The sequence below is a fragment of the Chelonoidis abingdonii genome, chromosome 14 (assembly GCF_003597395.2).
Source record: "Chelonoidis abingdonii isolate Lonesome George chromosome 14, CheloAbing_2.0, whole genome shotgun sequence".
Taxonomy (NCBI): Eukaryota; Metazoa; Chordata; order Testudines; family Testudinidae; genus Chelonoidis; species Chelonoidis abingdonii.
In genome coordinates, this window is record NC_133782.1 from 30,255,204 (window position 1) to 30,267,144 (window position 11,941).

The 11,941-nt window shown below is 45.0% G+C and overlaps 1 protein-coding gene across 3 annotated transcripts in view; it reads right to left on the minus strand.

The window, feature by feature from the left end:
- The window catches only part of ACSS2 (acyl-CoA synthetase short chain family member 2), a 66,562-nt gene extending 55,690 nt beyond the window's left edge, over positions 1 to 10,872 (minus strand). For all 3 annotated transcript variants that reach the window (XM_032789300.2, XM_032789301.2, XM_032789299.2), the window contains exon 1: positions 10,677 to 10,872. In XM_032789300.2, coding sequence (XP_032645191.1) covers positions 10,677 to 10,765 — 89 coding nt within the window. In that variant the 5' untranslated portion in view covers positions 10,766 to 10,872. The remainder of the gene's footprint in view (positions 1 to 10,676) is intronic.
- Positions 10,873 to 11,941: the final 1,069 nt, after the last annotated feature.

Consider the following 11,941-nt stretch of genomic DNA (forward strand, 5'->3'; position numbering starts at 1 on the left):
ATGCCAGCCTATTCTCTTCACATATGCCTCAGTGTCACAGCCAGGAACATTTCAATCTGATAGACACATAAGTCACTGCAACAAGCACTGAGGTAACCAATGTGCAAGTTCAGCATGCTCATCCATCAATGCTATGAACACAGCAGAAGCACTTCCTGGCACCTCTCTGTGCTCTAGCAGTCTACACCTGCCATGCAGATTTCACACTTTGCTTCTTGCTCAGCTTTCAGAAGTGAAAAAACAATTCCTAATGACCAAAAAACCTGTAGCTCAGCTGTCTGGATAACAACATCTGGCATGGCATGGCAAGCGAGACACTGCATCAAGCACAGATTTATAGGTTTTAGTAATTAGTCTGTTGCAAGAGAATTGTAACGAATCACTCCTATCACTGGGCTGATACAAACTTTGCTAAACTGACAATGGGGTTTTACTGCTCTGATGTGTTTATGCATTGTCATGAAGTGTCCCCTCTGTGACTACTGCATTTCTGATGAGATGGCTGGGGCAGAGAGTTTACGACACAGGCCATTTTGAGGGTGAGTCACAGGCCATTTCTTCAATAACTGCTGGAATTCTGAAGCTCCGATCATTAAGAAATGTATATTTTAATATGGCCTAGATCTACATCTCACTCTAAGGTGGGTGGGAGTTTGATGGACACCAGACCCCAACCTGATTTGGAAAATTGCCCCTGGAAACAAGTTTCAGACATTGGCAACTGTGTTTTCTGGGCCTAGCCACCCTTCCCTTTAGACCAAGCCAACAGGATGAGAAAACATTTTACCATGTGTGACCCTGCTGCCAAGAGACTCTGCCTAGCCCCATCTCAGCTGCAGCCACACCTATCAAAAGCTAATCTCATTTAATCACACTAGCTTTAAATTACAATCAGATAAATTCCCGCACCCTAATACCAAACAGCTGAATATGGAGGATCTACCCTGTAACTTCACTAAGAGAACAAATACCAAGTTCCTTTCAATCTCTTCTCTGGTCCTTTGTGCCTTTGATATAAATAGCCAAACCAAATGACAGTTCTCCACCTTTGCCACATCCAACACACACACACACACACCCCAAACCTTGGGAAGAGCTCTTATGCAATCTTGCCACTGCTAGCGCTGAGAGCCTTTCAGCTAACCATTCAGTTGGTGATTTAGTTGCTGTTGGTCCTGCTTTGAACAGGGGATTGGACTAGACGACCTCCTGAGGTCTCTTCCAATCCTAACAATGTATTATTCTATAAACCAGCTAGGAGACAACACTCAGAGACGCTCACCAGGATCTCAATGGCCTTTGCTAAACTGAAGAACAAAAAGTTCAGCATTCCCAAACTGAAACTAGTTTGGCTTTACTCAGTATCCAGGAGCTGAAGCACCCCAGAGTGAGTGCCTCAGACCAGTCCCAGCTGTGATGCAGGCATGACCTGAAATGAGTCCTCTCCACAGAACGAGATATGCATTACCGCTGAATGACCAAGGGCAAAATCAGCTGAAATGCAGTGTCCCAACATAGCTAAAGCTCTCTCAGTCCAGCTTCTGACTTCAGTTACACACTACAGATTTTCCACCACTCCCTTACTTTAAGGACAGGCTCAATGGGCAAGTCACACCCATGAATTTGTCAACACTAGATTTTAACTCAAGTCAGTGTTTATATACTCGCCAGGACACTCTACAAACATTTGTGGTTGCCCCTAGGATCAGGCAGATTGTGGACTTCCTTTGCTGGCAGTATATATTAGGGCACCTGGAAAGTCTGGCTGGCTGGAAAGTTCTGAGTTCTGGGAAGTTTCCTGCACTGAGGGCTTCGACCTCAGTATAGTGTAGAAGCATTTTGCAGTAAGAACACCCGGGAATTGGCCTTTTGACATACGAGCTATGGAAGCATATTGGGCAATAAATATGTCCATCCCGATACTCCGCACTGGTAGACTTGGGGCTGGAGATATGTTGTGAGACTCCCCAGGGTTGCGCACATTCTCGGTAGATTCTCTTTCACACCTTTTGCTCTGTCTGGTCGTTTGCTTGGACAGAGCCTATTTATAGTCATTTTTCCAGGTTTTCTTCCAGGATCCCTCAACAGACTGACAAATTTAAAGGGTTTTTCTTATTTCCTGTTTTGTGCCTCTTCAAAAGACAGCCAGTCATTAAGAGTCCCTGGCAGAAAACATCCCCACCCAGATGCTGAGTAAGTTTCATCCACAACATAAAGGCTTCTCTCTGCTTCATGTTTTAATATCCAGCTCTGTCTTGGTGCTTCTGGGGCTCCCATTAATGGGTTCACCCGCCACAGCTCTGTGAAGCAGGGAAGTATTCTTGCAAGATTCAGCAAATGTCACTCTTGCACTGAAAAAGCTGGCACTGCTTCTGCACTGAGTTTCATAGCAATCCCCGGGAATCTGGAACTCTCAGATTGCACCACTAGGCTACAACACATTTTAGTTACAACACAAGCACTACTTTTACCCTTATTTTTAAGGGCAGCAACTGTCTGGGTTATTCAAATATATTTGATATATTTTACTGTTTACAGCCTTATTCCAGCCACTCTGAGTGTGTGTGCATTAGCTGGTTATTTCTGGAAGGATGGAGAGCACCAAAATGATTGACAGGACTGGACTGTAGGGGGCTACCAACAGCACGGTATGTGAAACAGCAGCACTATACACAATGGTTTGGTACTGGCCAGTCGGCCAAAGCAGTTGAGCTCCTTTGAACATCATGGGCAGTAAACCGTGGGCTGAAATATGCTTTATTTCAACACAGCTGTTAGTAAACAAATGTTACCCTCTCCAATTCCCAAGTGGCATTTTTTTCTCTTAATGAGTATCAGGTCAGCTGGGCTGTGCCTGCACCAAGACAACCATGTTTAGAGAGGCCAACCAGTTGAGCACAAGATAAATCAATCAGGGAGTTATTAAACTGAAGGGTGAGCGTCAAGGAGCCTGCATTCATCACCTGCCCAAAGTGAGACAGAAAGTGGGATTTTCAAAGGGGCCCAGCAATGGCCTAACTCTGCCCCACTGAAGACAATGGGAGCATTACAACAGCCCACAGTGAAAGCAGGGCTAGGCCAACATGGAAAGCTTCTGAAAATCCACCCTCAACGTTACAGCAAAACTGGCCCAATGCTTGCTTTGGGCTAGCGGCAGAGAGACTGCTACCATAATTGGGGTTCAAAGTTAATACACAAATTACACTGACGTGTGAGGTGTGTCCTGATGTGTCAGGCTGCCCAGAAGCAAAGGCAAAAGCTCCTCAGCCATTTATGGTGTGAAGGCATTTGGAAGCCTTACGGGTCAGAAACTTTAAAGCGTTAAGGCATGGCGAAAATACAACCTACAGCTGCCATCATTATAGTATGGAGGTGTAGCCTATGGAGACTGCATGCAGCACTTCATCTTAAGCTGTGCAGGAGGCTGCTCAGATGGAGATGGCCACCAGCATGCAACGTGCTTGTAGTTTCCAGGGGCCATTCTGCCAACTCTGAAAACTGATAGCAGCAATACGTTCCAATCGCTCTTGAAAATTTGTCAATGTGGGCCTCAGCTGGGCAAAACGCTTGGTTTAAATTCATGTTTAGATTCTGTAGAACTTTATAATGTGCAGAAAAACCCCAAGTCCTGCCATCATGTATATGTCCACAGCCAGGTCATCTACTGTCCCACATTGGCAGGCTGTGTTAAATAACTAATCTCTCCAGTCTCCTGGTTCCTATTAACAACACCTAGCAGCAATCAGAGGACACTGTCTGGTTTTTCCAGCAGTGCATTTCTAAACCCACTTAGCTTTCCTCCTTTCAGAGAGATTTATTTGAATAATTTTGGAATAAATGCTCAAGCACGCTGGTTATCAGCTGAAGCAGATACTTTTCCCTCTACAATTCATCCTAATATTTGCTCCTTCTTAACACAGCATTTTATGTTTACCCCAGATTCAGACTGGGCAAGCCCTTAATCGTAATCCTCTTTTTCTTTTTTTTTTTAACAGAGCTGCAGTAAAACTGCCAGAATGTGTTACTGTCTCTGCTTCCCCCTTTTAAAAACGATGATTCATATTTAGTGCTCAAGAAAGCAAGTAACCAAAACACTCTTAAAATGATCAGAGCCCGCAGGCGCCGTAGAACTCTCGGAGCTGTGCCACTATCCCACTTGACCAGCAGCATACCAGTGCTGTCCCAATCCTAGGCACCCCTAACTGCACTGCCTGCACCCCTTAGTCCTCATTTGCAGCACCCCTAGAGCTCCAATCCCACCCCTCCCTGAATACATCCCCAGGCCCCCTAAATCCCAAATGGCTGTCACTGCAACTGTACAATGCGCAGGCTGTCTCTCTCCAAGAGGCCAAGTTACATGCTACAGGTTGTCCTACACACAGGCCAAGGTTTAAAAACACCCAGTTACTTACCTACACTGTAACTGTTATTCTTCGAGATGTGGTGCATTATTTAATCCACTCCAGGTATGCGTGCGCCAGTGCACTCAAGATGGTATGCACATCCCTAGAGCGACACAGACGTGGGTAATCCCTGGAAGACCACATTTCTACCTTCTGATTTAGAGGTTGGGGTGGTATTAGGTAACCAAGTTCTCCTTTTAACCCTCTTACCTGGTTTGTTTGTTTATTTTTAACACCTCAAACTACTGAGGCAGTGACGACATAACCCTGTGATCTCAAAGCCGCCTCAGCACCAGGTAACTAACTGCAATGCTGCATGGGACAAAGATCTTTTATTTCAGACAAATGAGTTATTTGGGACACAATTCCTGGTTTTCTGTTGCTTTTTAGGCAATGGCAGCAATAACAGTCACAGGAAGAGGACTCACAAGTGGCGGGGGACAGGAAATAAAAGTACTTTCAAATGTTCCTAGGCAGCAGGAGATGCTCAGGAATGATCTGCAAGGGGTAGAAACTGAAAACATCTTGCATTTACTCAAGCTGTTTCTCCCTCTATTCCTGCTGGAGTTCCGTTATTGACAAAGAGAGTCCTTTTAAAGAGAATAAAAGTGATATGCACCACGCATGCAGCGGCAAGAGATCAGAGAGATAACTGCTGCCCTTTGTGCCGAAAAAGCAACCCCATGTGGGCAACAGTTACACTGCTGCCAGCGGTTACGACCCTGACATACCACCAAGCCTGCAACTCTCCTCTGGCTTTCAATTCTCACCTCCAGCAGCTCTGGCCACTTTACAACAAATTACAAATTTCAACATTAGTCAATTGCATATGGTTCCTCTGGGATGTCTAGTGACAATTAACAGAGCTATCCACCCCACCAGCAACTTTTGACTAACGAAACGGCACGATTCTCCTCTCTTTCATGCTGGTGTAAACTGGGAGTAATGCCACCGCAACTAAAGCGTAACATCACTCTCAGTCAGGTGTGGGAAGGAAATCAGGCCCAAGAGCTAACTTTTGGCATTCCCTTCCCATGTGTTTATTACCAGACCCTACATTACACATCATCATTGCCAATTGCTCTTCTCCAGAAAGGACAAAAACCACATACACCTCTACCTCGATATAACTCTGTCCTCGAGAGCCAAAAAATCTTACCGTGTTATAGGTGAAACCGAGTTATATCGAACTTGCGTTGATCCACCGGAATGCATAGCCCCACCCCACCGGAGCACTGCTTTACCATGTTATATCCAAATTCATGTTATATAGGGTCATGTTATACCGGGGTAGAGGTGTAGCATATTTATCTGCACCATGTTCTGGAGCCAGTTATTCTCCCATAATCGGTGAGCTATATTCCATCATAATCTTGAATTCTCTCCCAACTAACTTTGCCAAAATTTAACCACCTGCCTGCAAATTAGCCTGACAAGAGCCCTCCCAAGACAGGAGATTGATGGCAAGTTTGACAGAAATTAGTCAAGGTATTTCCCGATCTAGGGATTCCCTAGAACAGAGGTTCCCAAGCTTTTTTCCCTGAGGCCCACCTGTGGAGCTACAATAGGCACCGTGGCCCACTATTAATATGCATCCCCCGGTCAGGGAGAGGAGCACTCCGGGGCATGCATGGCCCCTTGTCTCAGCAGGGACTGGGGTCAGCAAGAGGACAAGAGGGGCAGGCAGGTGCCACAGCCAGTTCCCACCGAAACCCTCCACCTCAACAGCGTGTTGAGTGCCTTGAGCTGGTCATCTGGCAGCCCTACACCTCAGTCACCCACCCAGCACCCTGGTGCACCTCACAGACACCCTCTGCCCAGGAAGGGCTTGGGGGCTGCCAGTGCTGACCAGAGGTAGGCGCTCGGGTCGGGCCCGGCTGTTACCTTGATGGTCCCAATCATCCACCACTAACCCTCAATCCCTATGGAGACTGTGGGGCTGATTCTCCGGGGGGCTGACAGCCACACATTGGGTAAGGCAGCTTGGGAGTGGGGCTGGCCACGAACCCTCCTGCCTCCTTCAGCCACCATGGGAGCCACCACTTCTCAGAGCCGGCCCCTTCTATTGACTCTCCACCTACATTTCGCCCTCCAGGGGCGCTGGGCTCCTCTGGCCCTGGGCAGGGGCCACCACTCCACCAACATATAGTTTGGGGGGCAATGCCCCACCATGCACCGCAACTCTGCCCATGGTGGACCATGCAGGACTGTGTTGCAGCCCACCTTTTGGCCGTGGCCCACACTTTGGGAACTCCTGCCCTAGAAGGGCTCTCTAGACTTTCAGAAGAGTTTCTCAGAGTCTTTTTGACCTGTCACAGCTCAAAAATACTTGGATCTAAACTCCCAACATTTGTATTCCGGAGATGGCCGAGTGCTTTTCACTAATGTGGGGGTGGAGGGAATAGTTATAATTAGTTCTGGGGGAGGTATACGCACTTTAAGTTGTGTGCATGTTTCCAATGTACAGTGCTCTCCTTCTGATGCTCTCAACCCCTGCTTATAGACTTCCTAAAGGCCGACTCCATAGCTACTGTGCCATATTCTCCTCAGGTCCGTAGCCACATATGCCTTATGTTCCTTGTTCCACTTACTCCTGGGGGAATTCTGCACCACTGCGCGTGCATAGAATCCATGTTTCCCTGCAGATTTTTTTTGCTCCTCACAAAATACATTCTGCCGGAGACACACCTTTCGACCACCAGGTGCTGCTGTGGCACCAGAACAGAGGGCAACCAGCTCACCGGCCATAGCAGCTAGCCATGGAGAGGAAGGAGGAGGTCGCGTTCCTCACAGCATCCTGCCCGCAGGGCCAGGCGAGGAGGCAGAGGATGGGGTGAGGGGACAGACAGAGCAGGGCACATGGAGCTGCTGGGAAGGTCACATAGATTGGGATTCAGAACAGCTAGTGGTGGGGACATACTGGGGCAGAGGCTGAATAGGAGTGGGGTTGCAGGGCCACTTGGGGACAGAAATGGAGGGGGTAGCAGTGAGACATATGGGAACAGGAGCAGATGTGCCCGACTAAATGGGAGAGGCTAGGGGTCAGCTAGTGAATGCACAGGGGAAGTGCCCCAACTCCCTAACAACCCCCCAAAAAACCCTGTTCCACACTTCTTCCACCCACATCCAACAACCCTCCAGGTTCACCCCCAGGCTTCTTCCCAGCTTCCCTCTCCCTCAGCTCCTTCATTACCCTTGACTCCTCCACTTCTTTATACTGCTTCTACAGGGTGCAGGAAATACATTTCTGTAGTGTAGTTAAAATGAATTATTCCTCACAGTTCTGTATTAACATACTTAGTGAGGAATCTATTTGTCAAAAATCATTTCCTGAATCTTTTTTATCATCTGTATTGTTACAAACATACTTGCTGAGAGGTATTTTGAAATAAATTACCAAAATAATTGAAACTGGTGTGATTATATTGTGTTATTTTGACAAATAAAATATGCAGAATTTTAAAATAGCGTGCAGCATTTTTAATGTTTTGGTGTAGAATCCCCCCAGGAGTAACCGCTGCATGCACATCTTATAGCTACAGACATTCTAACACCAGCTTCAGAACAAGCAGGTCATGCCAGCTTTAGAATGTTCATAAGCAAGCCAAAGATTTTTCCAACAATATTTTAATTTATGATCCTTGTGTGCTACTAAAATTTATGCAAGATGTCCAGAACCAATACTTACATCTCTGACATCCACTGAGTGTGTCAGACACTCTTACAAAGCCTGTCTAATCAAATCCAAAGAACTGCAGGCAAACACCAATTTTTACCCTTACTGAAGGTTGAAACCGTAGGCTGCTGACTGCCTGTCAGAACCCTCTACGTGCAGGTTTATATGAACTCCGAATGCCCAGCCTGAATGAACAAAACATGCTCATGCACATAGAAATCCTGGCCCAATTGCCAACCTGCCATACAGTCTGTAAGGTGTGTACTTTTACCTGAATGACTTTACAAAAGGAATTCAAAGAGTCATCTTAAATTTAGAAAAACTGCAGAATTTGTTCAGTATGTATGTGAATAGATATTTTTCACCAATATGTAGGCCTGTCTATACTAATAAAAATTTACCAGTATAACTATTTCTTAGGGTGGGGTGATTTTTTACTGATGTTTCACGGGTTAAACTTCTTGTGTGGATACAGTTATATTGGTATAAAGGTGACTTATACCAGTCTCCTCCCCATACAAGAATAGTTACAACAGTTTTAAAGTGCCTTTCTACTGGGGCCATGTCTACACTATTGACTTCTGCCAGTACAGCTATGTCAGTTAGTAGGAAGAGGTGTGATTCCCCAATCGACACAGCTATGCCAATAGAAGCCCCTTGTGAGGACATAATTATACTAACAGAATTGTGTATTTACAGTATAGCTTGTTTTGCTCAGGGTGTGTATGAAATAAGTTATACCAGTAAAAGCACACCTTTGGCCAGTTTAAGCTACATCCACACTAGGATCAGTATACCTGTATGGGAAAAAAAACCCTAGTGTGGACGTGGTCCAATATACTAATATAAATGCATCCAGTCTAGAGGGTTGTACCACTGACTACAGCGCTACACTTCAGAGCTGTACAGCTTCCTTCCATACTACCACTGGTTCTTACCACATAAGACCCACAATTGAGAATTCTATGCTTAAAAGGTTCATATCTGTCCGTGGGGGAGCTGAGTGTCTGATAACTTTGTATCTGGAGGCCTGTGTCCCTTTGAAAGGCAGTGTGGAACGAGCACACCCAGCTTTTGTATATTATAACCAAGTACAGGTTTTTCAGTGGACTGTATGTGACCCAAGAAAAACTAGGAGTCATGGGAACATGTGATGTAAACAAATGCTGTCTGGTTCAAGTGACACAGAAGAACGCGACCCCTTCAAGATGAGTACGGTAGTCTACCCACTGCTACGTTTTGGAAGTCACTCATAGTGAGTATTCTTCAATATCACACCTTAGCACCAAATCTCCAGGTTTTCTAGCAATTGCTTTTTTGGTTTAGGATGGGAATTCCAGGTGTAAATAACTCTATAGAAAATGTTTTCAGACCTGTTACTGTTCAGACCTTTCAGCCTTTTCCTCAATCAAGTGTTTTACCTGGGGGAAAACACGCAATGCTTCAACAAGAATGTACGAAAGGCACATGGACTCAACTGCACTGACATATCCATGGATTACTTTGCTTTCCACACAAAATTCAGACTTTTTCACCTTGAGCTTGCAGCCTTGCCCAAACTGGAGCACAAGACTGGAGCTAGGAGGTGGGTTTCAAACACATTCTGACACTGATTTGCTTTGTGACTTTGCAGAAGTTTGTATCTGACCTTCAGTTTCCTCATTTGTAAAGTGACATTTACCTGCTTCACAAGGGTATGTAGGTGCTATCAGCCAGTGACTGAGGTAGGACTATGACGTGGGAGGTGCCGCCTACCACCCCAGCACTTACTCATCTAGACCACAAGGCCCCTAGCAATGCACCATCTTCTCAGCATAGATTTTACATTATTTAGAAAATCTGCATCTGCTGACGGCAAGCTTCCTCGAATACATGCTCAATTCTAGGCCAGGCCATTTTGGAATTCTGACAAGCCAGCAAAGGTTAAAACGTGTTGAAGGGGATCTCACCACTTCATGTTTTTGCAGGTACACACCCTGGAGTTTTGAAGAAGTTAGAGAAGGTTTCACAGCTAGCATCTAATGGGAAGGTAATGCTAATCGTAACTATAGAAAGAGTGGAGTCTCCCCATCATTTACCTCTCAGGTCATTACGTTTTAACGTGTACCTTAATAGAAACTAGTATCAGTTATATGCTTTACTCTAGGACCATGATTTTCAACCTTTTTTCATCTGCAGACCCCTAAAAAATTTCAAATGGAGGAGCAGACCACTTTGGAAATTCAACCTGTGGTCTACGGACCCCTACCATAGATATTTTAGACTGAAAACTGACTGAACAGAATGCAACTATAAATGTTGCACATGCTCGGCATGTCATTTGATCCAGTGTGAGAAAGAGCGCCAAACTGTGGGCTTCTAAAGTAACAACACTTCTGGGTTTTGACCTGGGGAGGGGGGGGGTATTCACATTGTTTTCATTGATTAGAAAAATGGAATGCCTTTTCTGGAATCTGAAACTTTATTTTCATAGTCACCTTTTGTGGACCCTTAGATAGTCTGCAGACCCCCTGAGGTACACAGACCACAGGTTGAGAACCACTGCTCCACGATTACATGCAGACACTTTCTACATTATAATAAAAGCAGAATATTACCAGTAAAAGGCAATTTTGTCCCCAAGTTTCTTTTCGTTGACATTTCTATCCAACAGGTTGTAGCAGATGTTGGTTGTAGCCCCTTTCATCCATTCAATAAAGATTTTTCCTTTTGTCACATCGAAATTGTACTTCAGAAAGGGTCCAGAGTGTTGGCTCCTCCAGTAAAATTCCTTAGCAATGTCACCCCAAAATTCTGCAAAAGTAATAGTCAAACCTTAAGTGACAAAAATGGATCAAGACACATTTAACATCTGAAGATAAAATTCAATGGTCCTTGATAGGAAACAAAAATAGGGTCAAATTCAGTGAAGGCTGCAAACCTGCTACACTTCAGCCTTTACCACCCTCATCAAGTTCCCCTCTAATACTCACTCTTATACTAAACTGGTTCATCTGAGATTACAAGACATGATGGTGCAGTTGCAATCAACCTATTCTTCAAGTATGTGAAAGCATTTTACCTTCTTCCAAAATTTGGAGATAATATGTTACATTTCAACCCGGCAATTTCTTCTAATGTTCAAGAGATCCATCTCCAGCTGTGTCCTCACAACATGCAGATTGTGTAACATACCCACTCTTTCCAAAACGAAATCCCACCCCTTTCTCAAGAAGCAGATTTTTCCACTATCCCACTCTGAGCTTCAAATCACAGAGAGTAATTCCTGAGAACATCACTATTTCCTGTCGTTATCGAAAACTAACCCTATGTCAATTATATGGACTGGTTAATATGAGCTCTGGTATGGACAGCAGCACCCTCACTGACAGGTTGAGACGCACAGGCATTTACCCAAGAGAATGTTTGACACAACATGCACAATTCTGATGAAAAACTGTACACCTATTTATACTGTGCAAGCAGAGTAATTTGCATTTAGTTATAAGGAAGTATCAAAACAGAGTGACAGCCCTGGGAAATGTACCAAGTACATTACATCTGAGAACAACAGAGAGATACCTGTGAGGTGTAGCATAGGAGAGATAGCATGCAGAGAGAGTGGGAGGTGACTAACAGCCAGCCTACTTCCACTAGCAAATGCCTCCTCAATGACCTTCTCAAAACCCATATTTGTCCCTCCTCACTGCCAAACCATATAAAATACTGCTGTTAAGACGATTCCCCTCATGCCCAGTTTCCACCATAATAATCCTCTCTCCCCATCTTTCAATCTCTCCCTTCACTATATCAAATTCAAGCTTGTTACCACCTTTGAAGCCCTGTGTAACTCTGCCCCCTCTACCCATGACTCATTCCCTGT